This window comes from Phyllostomus discolor, chromosome 4, assembly GCF_004126475.2.
Source record: "Phyllostomus discolor isolate MPI-MPIP mPhyDis1 chromosome 4, mPhyDis1.pri.v3, whole genome shotgun sequence".
Classification (NCBI taxonomy): Eukaryota; Metazoa; Chordata; class Mammalia; order Chiroptera; family Phyllostomidae; genus Phyllostomus; species Phyllostomus discolor.
Genome location: NC_040906.2, coordinates 196328067 through 196349274, shown reverse-complemented (window position 1 = coordinate 196349274; position 21208 = coordinate 196328067). Strand labels below are relative to the sequence as shown.

General features: G+C 45.6%; 1 protein-coding gene across 2 annotated transcripts in view; it reads right to left on the bottom strand.

The window, feature by feature from the left end:
• The window catches only part of SASH1 (SAM and SH3 domain containing 1), a 299031-nt gene that overhangs the window by 211033 nt on the left and 66790 nt on the right, over positions 1-21208 (bottom strand). The window contains exon 1 of one of the 2 annotated variants that reach the window (XM_036024863.1): positions 17960-17981. The exons of the other annotated variant lie outside the window; for it this stretch is intronic. Within the exon in view, the coding sequence (XP_035880756.1) occupies positions 17960-17980 (21 nt within the window). The 5' untranslated portion in view covers position 17981. Of the gene's footprint in view, positions 1-17959; positions 17982-21208 lie in introns of those variants that run through there. 2 annotated transcript variants of the gene reach the window in all.

Below are 21208 nucleotides of genomic sequence, written 5' to 3'. Positions count from 1 at the left end.
AACAATTATTCCTGTCTCTGAAGATAGGCTTAAAAAGAAACCTTTGTCTAGAAGCCTCTCTTCAAGTTTATTTTGGACAATGGCAAAGGCTCCTGTTGGCAACTGTGACCTCCCTGGGGCCTTCGCCCAGACAAATCCACCAGACAGGCCTGGTGACCCCCACCACTTCAGTGCCTTTCACCCCCAAGTCAACAGGGAAGCAAAACAGCGACAAAAATGAGGCAAGAGGTTCTAGGTTGAGACTGTGAGGCATTGGAAACCAGATGGGAGTGGGTAGGATCATGCCTTCACACATGAACGGACCAATGGCCATGTTTGCTCAAGGCTGGCCATCCTTCCCCTCCTTGAGTCAACACCAGCAGTTTCCTCAAAGCATAAGAAATGTTTCGGGGTTGATTACAGTGGCCTGGTAATATAGTTTAATGTCAGGTATTGTGATCCCTCTACTTTATTCTTCTCTTTCAAAATTGCTGCAGCTACTCAGGGTCGTTTATGGTTCCCTTTAAATTTTTGAAATGTTTGTTCCATATCTGTGAAATTTGTCATTGGTATTTCAATAGGGATTGCGCTGAATCTATAAATTGCTTTGGGTAGTATGGACATTTTGATGCTAATTCTTCCAATCCATGAACACGGTGTATGGTTCCATTTATTTGTGTCTTCCTTAATTTCTTTCTTCAGTGTTGTGTAGTTTTCTAAGTACTGGTCTTATAGGACCCGTGGACAAAGTGGATTGAGGATGGAAGGTGGGGGTGGGTGGGGCAGGGGAAAGCAGTGATGGGAAAATGGAGACAACTGTACTTGAACAACAATAAAAAAAGGAAAAAAATGCTTTTGGAATTATGCATTATGTCAGGTGAGCTGGGGTGAGAAATAACCCAAACAATCCCTTAGCACTGATCTTGTATGCTGGGGTTTTTTTTTTCTCCACAGTAAAACAGAAAAATTGTACAATGTGTAAGTCTCAGCCGTCACCTGATAACCGCCCGTCTAGTAACCCAGAGGCTGCCAGGCGCCATCTCCCTGGCCCCTTCTCCCTTGGGGAGCCAGGGCTTTGATGTAAATAACGTGGGCAACGTGCTGTGTTCACATCTAGAAGCACGGGCTCTGGGCCAGCTGCTGAGAACCGGGTTGGAAATCTTCATCTAATTGCTACCAGGCCATGTTTCTGATGGCCCCAAACTGGTGTGTGTGTCTGCGTATTCTGTGCATGTCTGTGTCAGCCATAGGGCTGGCGTGGGGTTTGCTGAGAGGCAGGACGTTGCTGAACTCGGACATCCCTCCTGAATCCAGGGAAAGGTGAGCGAGGAGCACACGTGTGGTAGATAAGAAGTAAAGCAACAGTAAGCGCTTTCTAAGCTGGGAGATCGATCGCTCCTGTTGCACGTAAAGATGAGTATATATTAAAGTCAATCCTTCCCTCAGTTTATTTTATATTTTTAATTGTATTTGGTTTAAAGTTGGTTTTACAGACAGCTGTGTGCGGTTTCTTTTTAAATCCCTAACACAGGAGACAGGCTGTTTCTGTGACCATGACGGGGTGGAGTGTGACTCCCATGATCCTCTACTGTGGGGGACAGTACTGAGGGCGCATCCCATAGGCAAATCCCAGGGCTGCCCTGCCGCTGACTCTGCCTTCCTGAAGTGATTGAAAAGCACACTTGACTCACATGCCCTCTGCAGAGATGAAGTTCTAATGAAATCCAGGAAAACTCTCTGGCAGCTGGAGCCTGCAGGTTTTGAGTTTGGTGTTTGTTCTTGCAGAAGCCCACAGCTACGGCGTATGTCGCTGCCACATGCATGACCAGTTAGGGCGACTGTAAGATGTTCGTTCTGTCTACAGATATTTTGCTCAGGGAAAATGAAAGCCCACCAGCAAAGTGGAGTTGCTTCGAATATTAAGCATTTTCTTACAGAACTGAAGCCCTGGTTTTTCCAGGCAGGACCGAAGGTTAGCTTGCTCTTGTGCCAACAAACAAGAAACCATAACTAAGTAGTAAAGAGTAGGTGAGCACAAATGCTTGGGAGAGGGGGAGGTGTCTGGTGGGGTGCCAGTGTGGAGCCCAGATTTAACAGCTTCATCAAAGGGAATGTGTTAAATGCTCATTAACTAAATTTACAAATGATCCCCAACTGGGAGGTGTTGCAAACAACAGAGGAATAAACACACACACACGTCCACACACACTAATTACATGCACACACGCTCATAAAGCAGGAAATGAAGGAATATTTCGCTTGAAAAATAGACCCACAATAAAATAATTTTAAGTACAGACATGCGAATAAAGCAGTAACTCTGGTTTAATACAGAATTAAGGCAAAAATTCAAGAATAGCAAGTTGCCTTCCTGATGAATGTTATGGGGCACTGCAGGGGCAGGAGGGGAGACAGTACCCACAGTGGCAGGTGGTGTGACCTCCCCAGAGGACCCTGGGAAAGATCTGAAATGCATCCTAAAGGAAAAAGAGCGGAGCCACTGGACACCAACAGGGTAGCGATTAGAAAAGGCTTAACAGTAACATGCTGGCAAAGTCTAAATATTGTTCCTAACCCCTTGAAGTTTTTAGGGCTTTAGGAGCCATTGACCCAGACCAACTGTAGACTTTAGTAGTGATAATGGAGGAAGGATCACACTGGACCATGCTGACACCCAACCACCTCCCCACTGACCCTTAAGAAGCCACTAGGGACAGACTTCCTAAGGTGCTGTGTTGGGTGTTGCACAGCCACCTTGAGGAAAAAGGAGTGTGCCCTGGAACTTCACCCCATCCTGATGGCATCAGGGACCCAGGGCAGGGACAGCACTTGCACCCATGTCCCAGCCCTGCAGTCTGACACTCTGGACCTCACTGTGGGCTCTCAGGACAGCATGCCGCCTCTAACAGCACATGGAAAGAAGGCCGGTGGTGTAGCCGACTGGGCAATAGGACATCTGGGTTGTAGTTCTGCCTCTCCTGTTAAATGTTGGTGTGACCGTGGGGGAGTCCCTGGATCTCTCTGGGTCTCAGTTCCCTAATAAGATCAGTATTTCTTAGTGCAGGATCCATGAATTGGCTTCAGGAGGTCTCAAATCATATAGCGAATCATATTTTTAAAAGATGTTCTTGATGCAGGAAGGTTAACCAGCATGGACTATCACTAGATTATTGCTAGTGTTCCTTATACAGCTAAACTTTAATCCTAATCCACATAATCCATTGGTGTTGGTAAATATTTTTTTCTTAAGATTTTTATTTATTTACTTTTAGAGAGAGGGGAAGGAAGGGAGAAAGAGAGAGAGACAGAGTAATATCAATGTGTGGTTGCCTCTCATGTGGTCCCCACTGGGGATCTGGCCTGCAACCCAGACATGTGCCCTGACTGGGAATCGAACCTGCGACCTTGATGTTGGTAAACATTTTATGTGAATATGTACACATGCACTTTTTAGAAGAAGGACATATTCTTTAGGAGAGAATCATGTTTAAAAGATGCTCCTAATGCAAGAAAATTAACCACCATTGGCTATGACTAGATTATTGTTAGTTTTTTCTAGAGCTAAACTTGAACCCTAACCCATATAATTCCTTCCACGTCTCACCCATATAAGCACCTAGAGGTTCTGATAGTAGAGGAAGAAGCTGAGGCACCTGCTCATTGTAGGCCATCACACCTGTAACCAGGACCTGACCACCTTCATCAGGTGTGTGTGGCTTGAGAACGGTTGGAACTCTCTGTTCAATTGACTGAAACGTAAGAAAAGTGAAGTTCAGGACTGTGGGTATGATACATGCTTAGACCATTTCACCTTTCGACAGAGGAAGCAAGCACGTACAATGGGCTAAAGATGGTTTATTCAATAAACAGTGTTGGGAAATTGGACAGATATGTGCAGAAAATTAAAATAGGCCACTGTCTTGCACCACACACAAGAATAAATTAGACCCCAAACCATAAAAATCCTAGAAGAAAACATAGGCAGCAAAACCTCAGACATTGTTCATAACAATATTTTATTGGCTATATCTCCCCAGGCAAGGGAAACAAAAGGAAAAAATAAACAAATGGGCCTGCATCAAACTAAAAACTTTTGCCCAGCAAAGGAAATCATCAACAAATAAAAAGGCTACTCACAGAGTGGGAGAACATATTCACCGATGTATCTGATAAAGGGTTAATATCCAAAATTTATAAAGAACTTACAAAACTCAACACCAAAAAAAGAAAAAAAAACCCCAACCCAATTAAAAAAATGGTTAAAGGATCTGAATAGACACTTATTCACAAAGGACATACAGTTGGCTATTAGACACAGGAAAAGATGATGTTCAACATCACTAATATTAGAGAAATGCAAATTAAAACCACAGTGAGGTATCACCTTATACCTGTCAGAATGGCTGTCATCAATAAATCAACAAATGACAAGCATTGTCAAGGATGTGAAGAAGGGGAATCCCTTTTGCACGGTTAGTGGGAATGCAGACTGGTGCAGCCACTGTGGAAAGCAGTATGGAGCCATCTCAGAAAATTAAAAATGGATCTGACTTTCAACCCAGCGATCCCACTTCCCACTTTGGGGATATATACAAAGGAACCAAAAACACTAATTCAAAAGAGCATACGCACCCCTATGTTCATTGCAGCATTATTTACAATCAGTTGCCAAGATATGGAAGCAGCCCAAGCGTCCGTCAGTAGATGAGTGGATAAAATAACTATGGGACATTTACACAATGGAATACTACTCGGCCATAAAAAAGAAGAACGTTTTACCCTTGCGACAGTACGGATGGACCTGAAGAACATTATGCTAAGTGAAATAAGCCCGTCAGAGAGAGACAAATACCGTATGATTTCACTCATATGTGGAGTCTAATGAACAAACTGAACTAATGAGTAAAATGGGTGCAGACTCGCAGATGGAGAGCAGGCTGACAGTTGAGGGGGAAGTTTAGTGGGTGGAGGGATTAAGCAAAAAGGTAAAAGGACTCATGGACACGGACAACAGCGTGGTTATTATTGCAGGGAGGGGAGTATAAGGGGACCAAATGGTAATGAAAAAAATACAATTAAAAAAAGATGACAGAAAAAAAAAACAAAGATAACTACTGTTAACAATTTAAGTGTATTTCAACCCAGTTTTTATTGCTATCACATATTTGTACGTCTTGAGACTGTGTGTTTGACTCTCATTCATTCTGCATCAAACTTATCATTATATATATCGTAAGTATTTTCCCATGTCATAAAAAAAAGAAAGAAAGAAAAGAAAGTGGGGAAAAACTTCTGCTAGAATTACCTGTATGAAACTTTACTCATACATCTTGGAACCCAAGGAAAATTGTGGAAAAGAGGAAAACACAGTTTCTCACGGCTTTTCGAAAAACAGCAAGTGTAATGTCAATACCACACCCTCAGCAACAACATTGTGTAAAGAGCTCTCTGTACACCACTCTGGGAACCGGCTCTCCTTGGGCCCCCAAACACCCAGAGGTCACACTTAAACACAGTGTTATTCCATGCCCAGGAGGGTCCTAGGTGCTCACCTCGCTGAACCCACGCCCATGCACTGTAGCAGGTGGATAGCATTAGCTTCATCTTCACTTTCCAGAGACTTTGGAAATGGTTAGCCAGCTCTTCCACTGCCACTGAGGGCGAGTGCTGGAGGCTGGATGCAAGCGCACACTGCCCTACCAAAGGTCTCCACTACCGTGTCTGACTCCTGTGAGTGGGGAGAGGAGGCAGGAAGGCTGGAGGGATGGGAAGGAGGGAGCATCCTATGTGTTTAAGGTGAGTGAATGTCCTTTTTCCTACGGGCATCCTGTAAATACAATAGAGACTAGATACAAAGCTGCTTGACTTTTACCTCCTATTTCCTCAGACACTTACTCCAGCGTAGTAGGGTTCAGGTCAAACACATCAATCTCTCTGTCAGTCTGTGTCTCCCTCTCTCCCCGCCCCCACCCCTTCTCCCTCTTGTCTCTCCCTCCCCATCACCTCTATCTCTCAACCTCCCTCTTCTTCTACCTCCCTCTCCCCTCTCTTGTTCTCTTTTATCCTCTAACAAAAAGACCCTACATCCTCGAAGTTCTGCTCCTTAAAAAAAACCTGTGACAATGCAAATTCAGAACAACAGATAACCCTGGAGGTGAGGGGGAGAGATGTGATAGGAGAGAGGTTCAGAGTGGCTTTAGATGTACAAATAACACTCTTTCTTAAGCTAGACCATGCACATGGACTTGTTGCTCTGCACATTTTTTTTTGTCTATGAAATCTGAATATTATTAAACAAAAATTTTCACAGTCTGTCTAAAAGATTAGTTTAGCCTTAAAAATGTTCATACCACTTGACTGAGAAGCTCCATTTCTGGGAATCTATTCTGAGGAAATCATCTCAAATGAGCACAGATTTCTATGCCAGAAGTCCATCCCAACATTAGTTCTAATTTGAAAATCTTGAAGTAATTTCAAGAGCCCAACAAAGAAGGATGATTGGGCAAATTATGCCACGTCCCTGAACTGGAATATTATACAGACTTTAAAAAAAGATGCTTACCAGGAGTTCTAATAGTATGAGGAAATGCATTTGTTGAAATTTTAAGTGGAAACACGACATGAAATTGCACATAAAATAAAATTTCAAAGCTCTGGAAAAGGCTGGGGAAAAAATGACTGAAACGAGACATGCGAAGAGTGGGTGCGTCTGGGCCATGCAGCGGTGGCCCTTCTGTGTTTGTTTCCAAGTTTTAATTTTATACAATTGAGCGTGTTACTTTCATGTAATGGGAAGATAATGAAAAATAGGCTGCCTATTGGTTCTTACCATCAGAAATCTGGTAGGTTCCTGTATTCATCATTGAGATGACTTGTCCATTGGCTTCAGTAGATACTCTGTTGCCAGACTCTGTGGCTAACCCACAGGGCAACAGAGCATCACGGTCTGTCCTGGTACTCACTGTTTACTGCACTTCGTTTTTTTTAAAATATTTTATTTTTTTCTTAGAGAGAGGGAAAGGAAGGAGGAAAGAGAAGGAGAGAAACATCGATACACAAGAGAAACATTGATGTGCAAGAGAAACATCCATTGGCTGCCTCTCGCAGGCTCTCAAATGGGGACCTGGTCTGCATCCTGGGCATGTAGCCTGGCCGAGAATCAAACTGGTGACCTTTCAGTTCGCAGGCCAGAGCTCAACCCACTGAGCCACACCAGCCAGGGCTGTTTACTGCACTTTAAAAAAACGTGAATACAGAATAATTCTCCCTCCCGACAATTCGGTGTTTCCTGCATTGTCGTGTGTATCCCGAGACTAGGGGTAGATGAGGAAAGCCCAGCACGAGACCCAGGCAGGCCCACATGCTTCTGGCCACGTAGGGAAGAACTGTGATTGTTTGAGGTAATGATGTGAGTGTGTACAAATGTGCGTGTATGTGCGCACACACTTTCCTCTCCACAGTGTCCCAGTCTACATTTTGCCCAGCCTGAGCTCCAGGGGAGGAAGGCATGTGACAGGAGTCCAGAGGCCTCTGTGGCAGCTGACGCTGGCCCCGGGGGCTGCCGGACAGCAGCCACAGCTGCTGGGTGGTGGGGGCGGGGAGGGGGAGCTGTTCTGCAATCATGTCTTTCTTCTAAATGCCCCCTCCTCTTTATTCGGTCTGGTCAGTCACGCAGGAGGAAAGCACTGGACTGGCTGGACCAGCTGCTGATGTCTCAGGGTAAGGAAGGAGTAAAGCTGGGCGTAGGTGTCAGGACATGAAAGCCTTGGGGAGTGGGGTCCCCGGATGAAGTGGGGAAGCAGTTGGTTTGGCCTTTTCTGGTGTTCTGCTTAGGATGCAGGGGTGCCCTTCCCGCTCTCCTCGTGCTGTCGGGATACACCTCTAGCTGTGTCCTCGCTGCAGAAAAACGAACTGCATGTAGAAGCAGAGGCTACACCAGGTCCTAACGACAGGGAGAGGTGAGCTGGGGTTGGCTGTAGACTGGGGAGCGGGTACCCCAGGAAAAGGCATCTAGTCTGACTCCTCACCACAGTCTTGATGAAATACCTTCCAGTATATATATTGTGTATGTTTTTACCTATATGTTTAGAAATACATACTTCAAGCATATATTTAAAATATGTGTTTCTGTATTTAAAATGTATTTAAAGATGTTTGACTTTATATTTGATATATATCTTTATATATTTTTAAAATACGTATTTAAACATGTTTGGCATAGTATATGTGCATTGAAGTTTGATATACTTATGTTTGATATATGCATATATAGCGATGTTTGATAGAAAGCATACCTATATCTAATGCTTCTTCTCACACTAATATTAGGCAGAACTCAACAAGCAAAGGTTCTCAAGTCAAATAGTACTCCCAACATTGCCGCCCTCCCCCCAACAGAGTTCCCTCTTCGCCCTTCTGTCTCTGGCACGACCCTCCTTAGCTCTTCTAGCTATTTCATTTGTTTCTGGCATTGTCTTCCTCATTTCTAAATCCTGCGCTTATTCTTCAGTTTCTTGTGTTTTTTTTTCTGCTACTATAGACATGCAGACATTAAGTATTAGCTTTCTAAAATGAAAGATGATGATTTACCATTGCATCCTGCCCCCCCCCCCACACCTTTTTTTCTTCCTCTGCCCTCGAAGTATTGTGTTAGTTCAGGCCCTGTGAGAAGCGGAAACTGAGGCAGAATTACACACGCACAACATCTGCTGGGGCAGACGCCGGTGGGGGATGAAGGGGCAGCTGCAGGGCTGCTAAGACCTTGTGAAGGAGGAGGATGGGGAAGGAAGGTGGGGCAGGAAGAGCCTGAGGCTGCAGGATAGTTCTGAGAAGTGCAAGGCCAGGCTGACGCAGCGGTCCAGAGTAAAGACGGCCCCTTGGAGAAGTCCTGCACTAGGCAGCAGGACCTGCTGCTGTCCCCTTGCGGAGCTCAGCCCTTGGCCGGGAGCCCCGGAGCGGGACCCTCGTCTGTAAAGACAGCAGTGGTTTCCAGAGCGGAATATGCTCCCCACAGCAGGGCGGCCTTGGAAGGGAGGGCCGAGCTGTGCATCTTCCTGGCCACCGCACTTGCATTCTAATTTATGATCCTGCGAATGTTCTGGGCTCCCGTTGCTGTGGCTGAGTGCACATTGCCCACAGCTGAGTCATCCCGTGCGCTGCAACCACATTTCTTCTCTCATTAGTTATTCTCCCTCTCCTAGCGTTTCCTTTTTTTAAAATTTGCTTCCTTTTCTATGTACCTGTCCATTATTCTGCTCCAAACTCTCTGGCAGAATATAAAACACCTGGCAATATGGCAGAACCCATCCATATGTTGATCAGTTTCTCGTCTTTCTTTTTCGGGCATGTTCCATCTGGAGCCCCACTCTGGGTTGGTTGCGCTTTGCTTCTTCCCTCATTTTGATGGAGCACGTCTTCCCAGAGCTTGCTGGGACGCCGCGAACATGATGCGCGTATTTTGATCCCTTCTGCACTTGTGGGCCACCCCCACATGCGATAGTTTCTAGGTCAGAACGCATTTGCACCCCAGCATTTGGAAGTTATTGTTCCCTGGCTTCCAGCGTTCCTACCGGGGAGTCGGTGCCATCCAGATTCCTGATGTGACCTCTCTTCCTCTCTGGCAGCTTTTAGGACGTTCCGTGTACTCCAGCATTTGGAGATTTCACGATGATATGTCTTAACTTAGTCTCTGCACTGGGCGCTGGGTGCTGGGTGGATCTCTCTAATCAGGAAACTCTTGTCTTTCGCTTTGGGGAAATTTTTGTATTATTTCCTTGATTTCTTCATTTTGTTTTTTGTAGTTCTTTCTTTCTAGAACTTTTATCACTTGCATATTTGATCTATTGAACTGGTCATCTAATTTCCACAGAAAAACCAACTCTGTCCTGGTTTTGACGGATTTCCTATCTGGTTCTCACAGATTTCCTTAACTTTATTTTCTAAGCCTTCTATAGAATTTTTTTTTTTTATTATCAGGATATTCCTTTTTCGGGGGTGTTTTTGGATCTGTTTCCCTTGTCTCACAGAGAACACTCATTGCATATTTCGGATGCTATTCTGTTCCCCACGCTGTCCCTGCTACCTCTGACTTTCTCTTCCCCACTCATCTGTGGAGGTACGCCTTTCACGTCTATAGCTTTCTCCTACCGTCTGACGATCCTTCGTCCTTATTTGAGACAGAGGCACCAGGAATCAGAATGTAAGCCCTGCTCTGGGCAGACCACACTGTGACTGACCTGGCAGAGGGCTCAGCCTCTTGTAGGGGATGCTCCGATGTCAGTATCTGTAGATTTCACTGTCGGACAGGCCTTTTTAAACTCAGAGGAACCCTGCCACCTCTCCGCCACCACCGGTGGTGGTGGTCAGGGTGGGGAGAGGCTGTGTGAAACCCTTACTGCCAGGATTCTGGGAGCTGAGGTTGGGAAGGTAACTGAGACGTCTTTTCTTTTAGTATGGAGATTTTCGCATAGTCCCCCTGATTTCAGGGGAGCCCCCAGCCCCCTTCCTCAGCTCCTGACAAGACCAGAGCATTTCTGGTTCAGCTTCTCCAGGCTTCTCTATGGCGGGGAAGGAGCTAGCTCTACTTCTTGGCTGCCCGGACAGGCCTGGGGGTGCAGAGAAGGGGGAACATGGAGTTCTGATTACTCCCCACACAGACTTTCAAACCACCTTCCTGTGTTCAGCCAGGCCCTCCCACCGCCTTGGTGGAAGGTAGGTGCCCTGCCTCCTCTCCTAGAACCTTCCTAGGGTGAGCGACACCAATGTGCTTGTTCTTACGGGTATTCTCCACACCCCACACCCCACGTAACTAATTTTTACTTTTCCCTATTGTAGACTAATATTCAGTGGCTACTGTGTCCCTCAATCAATGTGCAACCTTCCCAACTTTCATTGGCATTTCTCATTTCTGTTGTCCACGTACCTACTCACACATCCCCTGCCCCCATCATTACTGTTCTTGTAGTTTTATTTTCCCTTCTTTCCATTTTACTGGGGTTTGAGGAGGGCATAGGGACAAAGAGCAGGTGTTCAATGTGCTATGTATAACAAGGTGTCACACTTCTGTGTTTTGCTCACTATCAACACTCTACTGTCCACTAAGCTATCCCCAAAACAGGTGAAAAGGTATCCCTTTTGTGAAATATGCTCAAGAAAGCAACTGCTGATCAATCTTTGTTCCAAGACCTTCTTCTTCTATGCTTTTTTGATCTATTTCTTCACTGAAGTCATAAAAGGATACCATTTATTGAGGACCTACTATGTGTCAGGTACTGTGCTTAACGCTCAATATGGCTCATTTAATCTTCACTGAATCCCTGCGAGATAGGGATTATTATACCCATTTTACAGACAGGGACTGTGGCTCAGACACTTTTCCCAAGCAAGTCAGCTGACAAGATGTGGAGCCGGGGTTCAAGTGGGTGTCAATTTGATGCCGAGGGCCTTGGCTGTCCACCCCGAGGGAGGCTTTCAGTGCTAGGGGACTGCAGAGCTCGCACACCGAGCGCCTTGTGGGAGAGCGTAAGTTCCGCGAGGCAGAGCCCTCCCCTGCCTTGTCCACCCCCGTCTCCTCAGCACAAGAACAGTGCTCATCACACTGAAAATACACAATCAATATTTCTTTAAAAAAATCAATGATTGAATATGGTCTTATTGAATTCTTAGAGCGACCCGGTCATAACTCTAATACTACCTTTCTGGAAAAGGTTAGGAAACAAATCTCAGAAATTCGGGACTTTTTTTATTTTCTAGGGGTTTGTTCTTTCCAGGAAGGGTTGTTAATCTGCAGCGTGTGAAGCGAGCCATGACAAGGCCCAGCCAGGGCCAGAGGACACAGCTGAGTTGCCTTGGCCAAGGTAGCGCGGATTACTTAGCATTCATGAGACAAAGTACTAGTGAGTGCCCACTGTGCGCTCTTGGATGGGGAGGTTCGTATTCATTGAATCTCGTCTTCACAACAGCACTGCCAGGGAGCTGGCTGGCCTGCAACTGGTTTTAAAAAACATTCATTTTCCTAGTGAAGGGCTTGCTTAAATTCAACCTCTGTTTGAGAATCTGGACTTCATTTTAGTGACCTATATTTTCTTGGCATTTTTGAACAGTTTAATGATTTAAAAAACATAACTTCCTTTAAGGGTACAGCTAACTCAATTTTGTATTTCTAGTAGGTATTTGTTGAACTTGCAGGATTTTTTTTTCCTAATGATGGGATTGTTTTGGTTACTTGAAAAGGCCTTTTTCTCTTTGACCTACTTTTGGATAGTTAAGCTCTTTTTAGTCAGTTTATGTAAAGCCTTTTATCCAGAGTTTAAATGAAATTAAAATTTAATTTAATTTCATGTTTATTTCCAGGGCACCTGAACAGATGCAAAAATGCTCCAAAGGGGATTGAATTTTACACAGACGGGTTTTTGGGTAAGATGTTCTCCAGCCAGTGTGTAATGAGAGGGAAAAAAGAGAAACAAAGACCTAGGCAATCCAATTACCACCCTTTCTCCTTCTTTTCCTTCCTCTCCCTCCACTGCCACCCAAGGGGAAGGAGACCAGGGCGCCTACCGGCTCCTAATTTTTCTGATTCTTGGTATCAAATGCTATTTCTCCTGTTCTCCAGAGTCCAAGTTATGAACTCAGGTGGGTCATTGAGTGGATGGACTGGAGGCAGGCAAAACTCCTGGCAACTTCTCCAACAAGCCTACCTACTTGTTCATTCAAAAGCCATGCCCTTAAACATGAGCGGAGCATGGGAATGGCTTAAAATAGGAATGACTAAAACAGCCAGAGTGTTGTAGCCCTTGCATGGTAAATGTATTAATTATAGAAATGTTTGTAGCAATTCAAACAGGTAGAACATATGAGAATTTATATTCTTTCTGGCTGCCTAACACATCCTTGCGTCAGAATTTGTGCAACTTGTTAAATATGTCAACTATTTAGAGAAGATGCAATCAAATCGCTCAGAGGAATTCCAGGGAGAGGCATAGTTCAGGGAAGGGCGCCAGAGTGATGAGTTATGTTAGAGCACATGGGTCTGTCCCGGCCCATCTAGGACACATCAGCGGAGTGCTCAAACACTGTATATGTTTTGCTTTTCTAAAAAAGGTAAACAATTGATGATTCTCTTAAAAAAACAAAGTACAACTGTCTCTGTTTTCATACTTGGAAAACGATTGGAGTGTACACATAATAATGTCAGTAAACTTTAAGAAAGGACTGTTTCAGAATTCCGTGGACTCTATCTGGAACAGTGGATGATGTCCTCATGCTGCTGCAATGCTGTCTGGATGGCTCAGCTCTCTGGCCCCCACCCTGTGTCTGTCCCCAGAAACTCTGGCTAGTGACACTGAGGCCGACTTTCCCTGGACACTCTCAGCACAGGCAGCTGGCTGCTGTGGGTGTAAATGAGCCAAATGTCCCTCCATGCCATGAAATCCCACCATTCTAACTTTTCAGTTGTTACAACTGTATTGGGAAAAGCATATTCACAGGGATGTCTGCCAAAGTGACATTTACGGTGCCGTGGGGATATCCACGTCAACAGCAGGGAGGTTCCTGTGTGATGTGTGCAGACTCTGGGGCCAGGCTGCCGGGGTTCAAACACTGGCTCCCACACACCCCAGTTACATGACGAGTTGTGTGCCTTCTTTGCCTGTCAGTAAAATGAAGATTTTATGTGTCTCCTTTACAGGGTTCTTGCGAGGATAACATGAGTTAATACGTGGGAAAAGCTTAGAACAGTGCCCAACACCCGGTAAGGGGTGTATTAAGTGTTGGTTAGGCATGTATTACTGTCATAATTACTTATATGAAGCACCTGACATTTTATGCCCGGCACTTTTTGGATTGCAAATGCACAGGAACGCACTTGAGAATACATGTATGTGTAAATTAATAGTTGCGCCTTTCGCAATCCTGGAAGTGCGATTTCCCAACAATGCGAGTTCTTTTCTCTTCCTTTCCCTCGGCCAACACCAGCTTTCTCATCCTCCCCACATCCCCTTTTTTTGCATGTCCAAAATTCCTTCTTCTTCCAACACAGCTTACTGAATTCTACTTTGGGAAATGTGTTCACTATGTTTATTCACACAGCTCTGGAACACTCTTCTTTTCTTGCACCCTTCCGAGTTTACTTTATTTTTCATCACGCAAGACCGGAAGGGGCTGCTAAAAGGTCAGCCCAGCTACCGACACGCTGTGTCAGAGGGAAGGGAGCGAGGTGCAATGGGGGAGGGTCCGAGGCTGCACAGAAGGGGCCCGGCTTCCTTCTGGCCTCAAAGTTCTAAGTGTGGCATTTCAGATTTAGATTCATATTTTACTGCCACTTACCTTCCACCTTGTTCAGGCTACGCACTAGGTTAGATCTTTTAGATGGCTTATAATTTTTTTTAAAAAGATTTTATTTATTTATTTTTAGAGAGAGAGAGGAGGAAAAGGAGAAAGAGAGGGAAAATCAATGTGTGGTTGCCTCTCCCGTGACCCCAGCTGGGGACCCGGCCCGCAACCCAGGCATGTGCCCCGACTGGGAATTGAACCGGCAACCTTTTGGTTCGCAGGCCTGTACTCAATCCACTGAGCAACACCAGCCAGAGCAAGATGAATTATCATTTTATTCTTACAACAACTCTTCAAAGATGTGTATAACTCCCATCTTACAGATGAAGAAAAGCGAGATAGAGAGCTAAATAACTTCCCTATGACCACCTCACCTGAGAACAGGGAGACAGAGTGAGAACCCAGATGTTCTTACTCCAAACTCAATTCTCTTCCTGCTGCTCATAATCCTACCCTCACATAACAGTGGGAGCAAAAGAATGATGGTCCAACTCCAGCAATATTATGCCCTTACAACTCCCATTCAGAATTTCATAGGAATTTCTGTTTAACTCTTCTCCCTCCTGTAAATAAACTAACTTTTTCTCCAGTAATCACTCCATCCATCCATCCATCCATCCATCCATCCCCACCATGCATCCTTCCAATCATCCCTCCACTCCTTTCTCTATCCGTCCAATCATGTAATCATCCATTCAATCACCCATCTAATACTCTACCTGTCCACTCTTTGATTATTTACTGTGTTTCAGGCTTTGTAATAAGTTCTGAGGAAATTCCTGTCTCTAAGGAGTTCTCAGTCTGGGAAAGAGGACAACATGTAAATATAAAAATTGTAATATAATGTATTGAACAAAATATATAGTGGTGCTTATGAGGTGTTAGAGATGTGCAGGAGAGGTGGGAAGGAAAATTTCTAAATTTTCTGACAGGAAACAAATTTAAAATAGGGTACTTCGCACTTTAGAAAGTTAGTGAATAAACCACCTGAAGTTGTGTGCAAAATTTTCTTAGAGGGGTTTGTAGCCAAGGGAGGCAACAGGTGGGAGTTTGAGCCATCACAGAAGAGGGGTTTTTTTAGTATTTTTTTTTAGATTTTATTTATTTATTTTTAGAGAGGGAAGGGAGGGAGAAAGAGAGAGAGAAACATCAATGTGAGGTTGCTGGGGGCCATGGTCTGCAACCCAGGCATGTGTCCTGACTGGGAATCAAACCTGCGATGCTTTGGTTCGCAGCCCGCGCTCAATCCACTGAGCTACGCCAGCCAGGGCAGAAGAGTTTTAACTATGTTAATGTTTGAACTGATGAAGAGCGTGCTGGCAATCAGAAGTGGTAGAAGACATTCCAGGCAAAAGAGACCACCAGTAGAAGAGTACAAGCAAATAATTCTCTATGACTCTCATCTAGAGTAACCTTTGAGAGAAAAGCAGGAGATAAAGCACCTAGGCTAGAAGAAAGGAATGGTATGCAAGGCCAAACATTTATTCTTGAGGATACGGAAAATGCTCTCAAAAGCAGTATTAGAATTCACTGTAAAATTTATTCTCCAGTGAATGCCACTAAATAAAACAGTACAAGTTCTTTCTGTCCATTTCCAGAAACGTGTCACAGATCCTCTGTATCTGGGGGTAAATTGGCATGCGGGAGTTGAACTGCGGCCTAACCCTGTTTCTGAGGGATAGTGTGTTCGGAATTCCAAACAATGGCTCACAAGGCTTCCGGAGAGCCAAGGCTGTGAATTGGCGTGGTGGCCTAGCCCCTTCGTGACACGTCTGATGTTCAAATACAGGGCAGGGAAAGAGGATACAATCCTAAGTGAAGACTTGCTTATTGTGTTACTCAGAATGCGACAGAGAGGTTTTTGGAGGTGGATTTTATTTGAGGTGATAGCAGTTAAATTTACGATACAGGTTTCACCCTGACAATCTCTGCAACACCACTTTTATTTTCTGCCCACACCTCTGGGACTGAGGTTACGAAGCTTAGTGGAATCAAGATAGCTCCCAAAGAGGAAGCGGGTCTGAGCTGGAACCCTCCTATAGATTTCAAGGCTCATTCGCCAGTCTCCTCAGATAGGACAGAGGCAACGTTTCTAAGCCTGAGAATTCCCCTTTCTGTCTGAGTCGGTCAATACCTCCTTTTGCATCCCCCAGCACAAAAACCCAAATGTGCTTCCTTTTCTAAAAGGAAGCCTCTGTCTTGCCCGGATTAAGGGGGCATAGTCCCATGACACAGTTTGCAGTCAATTTTTGGCATCTGCAAAACCTTCCTTCTTTCAAGAACTGCGGGCAACCAGTCAAGAGGGAACAGTATTTTGGCATTTGGACTGAAAATCTTACCTGCCAACTGGGCTGTCCCGAACGTATTGTTTCTGCAGCCCGGGGAAGCACATGTAACAAGAACAGGCTTTGTGGTGTCGGGACAGTTTTGATGAGCACAGCTGCTCCAAGTGGAAGGGAGAGCGGCCAGCTGCGCTCGCTCCCTTTCTCCCGCACCAGCTTCCCTCGGGGGCCTCCCGAGCGCGCTGCTGGGGTGTGCTTGTGGCCTCCCAAGACTCCTGTTTCAGATTTTCCTACTTCACTAACACCCTAACCATGGAACCACACACTGTATCCACCGTGGCTCCGCCTGGCACTCCAGCGCTTTTCTCCCAATTACCCATCACCCTCTATTCCCCGCTCCGGGGGTCAACCTCACCGGGAAGGTGAGTGGCAATGTACCCAAACAGAGGCTCACTAGCTCAGTGTGTTCAAACAGACATTTCTTCTAGGATTCCGTTTCCTAATTCTATTTTCATTCAACAAGGATTTATTTGGTATCAAGTTTCCTTAGCGTGTCAGAGAGGCAGACGGTGAGTAGAACAGACTTCTGGAAGTAACCTGAAAGGTCTCCCCTCCTTAAAGCCTAGTCCAGAAGCGAGCCAGGAGCCAGAAGGGCCCGGAGAGCCAGGCTGTGGGCTCAGCCTCCGTGCCTCAGGCTGCTGGACCTCACGCCCTGGCTCATAACCGCTGTCCCCTTCTCTTGCATCTGATCACGTTAATGAGCAAATCGAATGTCCTTCTCAATGAAAAAGAAGGAGAACCGCACACCCTATAGCATACAGAGAAGACGAAACCAAGTTGTTCAGCAAGCTGAGAAGCAAACTTCAGTAAGATATTAAATGCTAAGCAGTTCATCAGATGGTCCCGGTCCCCTGAGGCTTGTACGATGAAGTACATAGTCACATTCTTCATTTTTAGCAAGTGTGGAAATATTCTTAAAAAATTTCATAGATAAGCAGAGAGCGGAAAAGCTCTGGCTTTGTAACAAGTAGAAACTTTTCTTGGCTCACAAAACTGTTTTAGAGTCTTGGCAGGGGGGTATGGGGGGAATTGTATATACATATCTGCATAATTATGTGACTATATCGTATATAAATGATAAGTCACAGAAATGGCAAACCTGGCCGAGAAACTGCCGAGCAGCGGAGGCTTTCTAACCTCTTGGCACGCTGACCAATTCCTTGGCAGCACCGAGAAGCCCGGAGACGTCGGTTACTCGTACCCACTGTTAGCCCCAGTGGCCCTCTCCCGAATATTCCTGCCTCCAGAGCAGAGAGACATTTCCTCACAGAAAAACAGTCTAAAGAGTGGAAAACGAACAGCCTACATACCCTGCAGTCTTGGTCCTCCATGAAGGGGCTGCGGTGTTGCTATCACGCCATATGTTCGAATGTCCTCCGACTTCCTTTCTGACTCAGATCGAATGAATCCACGGCACTGATGTAAGGCTCTTAATGGGAATCTGTTTTCAATTCAGGGCAGATGTGGGACACTCTTGTAGCCCCGGGGATTATCAACTTTAAAACAAATCGCCCTCAGGATGATAAGTAACTGCTTCCTGAGGCCTGCCCGGGGCTCCGTCCAAATGCTTCCCATATAACACAATCACCGAGACACAAAGGCAGGCTTTGCTCTCGAGGTTCTCAGGCTTGAAAACGCAGCTTGCAGATCCTCCTCAGAAACGAAGCCTGGAAATGCATCTCGGAGCGTTCACATAGGAATTCAGATGTTTGGAGTAACATACGAAAGCGATCATGACATCCCTGGCCCCTGCCCCCCTCCCCAAACGACCCTAGCGCCGTGTTTGCAGCATATAGTTTTGCCACAGATTGAAATCGAATTGTTCTGGTTCAGAGTTTTCTTGGCTCAAGAAGAGGAAGGGGAAGACTATTCCAAGGCTCCCATGGAGAAACATCCAGAAATCAATTTAAGTTTAATGCTCTAGAATTAGCATTCACCGCGCAAGAACACCCTACGTCCCAGAGCACCCTCTGTGCTGAGACCACTCTGTGCAGCTGGCTTCTCCGCCTGGGTTTCAGGCCCCAAATACCTAGCTGGGGTTTAATATAGATGAACCCTATTTAATAACTCTGAAAAGAGGTTAAAAAAATCACCAACTTGTAAGAAGTCTAAAGGAACAATTCTAAGATTTTAAAGTTAAACTTTCCCATTGATGAAAACTTTCACATAGAACGTTAAAATATTAAAAGTGAGTGTGTCCGATGTTTCCCCATAAAGCTCACACAGGTAAATCTAGGTATGAGTAACCTCACTCAGTAAAGAGTCATCAAATAGTCACATTAAATTACATAGTTAGAAAACACAGCCAATTCTTTAAAATTAATATTGTAAAGGTGACATGACAGCACTACACGACAGGGTGAAGCATCGAGTCGCCCCCTGAGAAGAACCCCAGGGCTGCTGCCCCTCTCCTCTGCACGCGGAAGCCAGCTACACCTGCAGCGCTCACTCACCCGCCGAACAGCCGTCGGCAGCAATAAAGGGGCGCTCGGAGTATGGAGAGGACAAAGAGGGACCTCCCTGTCCTCAGATCACTGTAACTGAGTGGCTCTGGGCACACCAGCGCCCAGGGCCACGGTTTCTGTATTTGTCAAGTGGCTGAATTAGGTCGGTGATTTCTGACACCCAAACCTCAAGTACCAGTTATACCGCATTAACCAGAACCTGGTAGATCAGAGGGTAAGCGGCTTTCCTTTCTTTGTTTTCAAGAGTGATCACGAACCGCCGTTAGCTGGACATCTCGACAACACCTTTTCCCTGTCTTAAAGCACATTTTTTATACATATGACTAATAAGGCAAGTTTGAGCTAAAACGTCAGGCCTGAAGGGTAAAGAAACCTACTGCTTTATACAAATTGTACACATATACATAGTTTTTCCTTTTGATTTGATAGGCTTCTTGGGTAAGCCTGAGGCATACTCCATCATCCTGATCCTGCTCATAGGTAAGCACAGTCAGATGTTGCCAGTGAGCAGGGGGCAGGTTTGATGGGTGGGTCAGGTGGGGGACACTGGTGAGGAGGACTAGAGTGGGGTGTGGGGAGGGAGCATGGAACTCTGAGCTGGGGGGTCCACATCCTGGTTCCAGGGCTGCTACTGATTAGCCTCGGCCGCTTCATTGCTCTTTTCTGGGCCTCTGTTTCCTTGTCTGTACAATGATGGGCTCTCTCTCCATCCTCTTACTTGTCCAGCAATCAAAGGGGAAAATCTGCCCCATGGGATGTAGCTTTTGTTTTCGAGTTTGACCCTCGGGAGCACTGGAGTCAAGGCTGCACCGCCAGAAGTTCACTGCACATCGGGTAACGACTGCAGATCAGGCCAAGGCCCGCAGTTAACCTGTGGCAGGCTCTGTTTTGAAACTGTGGGAGACACCCACCCACCTGCAGAAAAGAGCTCAGATAAACTGGCGAAGCACTGTTACAAAGACCATCGCCATCATTAAGGGTTTCCCCCCACAAACCTATTTAAATTTCTCAGTTATGCTTTGATAAAATGTGAACATTTAAAAAGCAGTCACGCATAATACTGGTGTTGTGGGGTGAACTGTGTCCCCCTCTCAAATTCGCATATGGAAGTCCCAACCACCCCAGTACCTCAGCATGTGATCTTATTTGGAGACAGACCTCTGTAGAGGTAACTAAATTAGAATGAGGCCATTAGGGCGGGCACTACACCGATATGGCTCGTGTCCTTATAAAAACGGCAACACCATGTGAACACAGAGATGGCCGCGAAGAGAGGCCCGGGACAGATCTTCCCTCGCAGCCCTCAGAAGGAACCCACTCTGCCATATCTTGGTTTTGGACTTCCAGTCTCTGGAACTGGGAGGCCACACATTTCTGTCGTTGAAGCCACCCTTCTGTGGCGCTTTGTTACAGCAGACCTAGCAGGCTGACACAGCCGGCCTCCTCTGATCAACGATTGTGTGTTACATCACGTGTCCTACTGTGCGTCAAACCCTCACGTAAACAAGTCAGGGTGCTCTAGAGCTAAAGAGTGTGAGAGCTGGGAGACATGAGCATTGCAATGGGCTGCCAATGGGGAAAAGCCATCAGCAGCCATATTTTTTTTAGTTAAAAAAGATTCCTATCACCTCTCTGTTTCTCTACTCTAACACACACTATAGAACACAAACGATTCAACGAAGCACATGAAATACGGAAACAAAAACCTAGAGAAGTTGGGCGACGGGGAGGGCACACAGCTGGGGGTGCCCACGGCCCTCACGCAAGGTCTCACGCAAGGTATCGTGTGCGCTGACCCACCACGGGAGTCGGTTCAGCTCTGTCACCCTGCTATCTCCTCCACGGACGCCCCACTCCGAGCATCTACAATAAACCTTCATATTAATCCTAAGGACTTTCCCCCAATAAAAACAAATCTAGACATAATGTGTTATTTCTTATCACGAAAAGCTAGGCTACATTGACTCTTGCTGCTAAAGCACTTCATCAAAAATGAAAGGAGATGCTGAGGAACGGTCATGGTGAACGCATGTTAAAACAAGCACTCATTACACTGAGCAACTGATAGACTTTCCAAACATAAAATTCAGACCG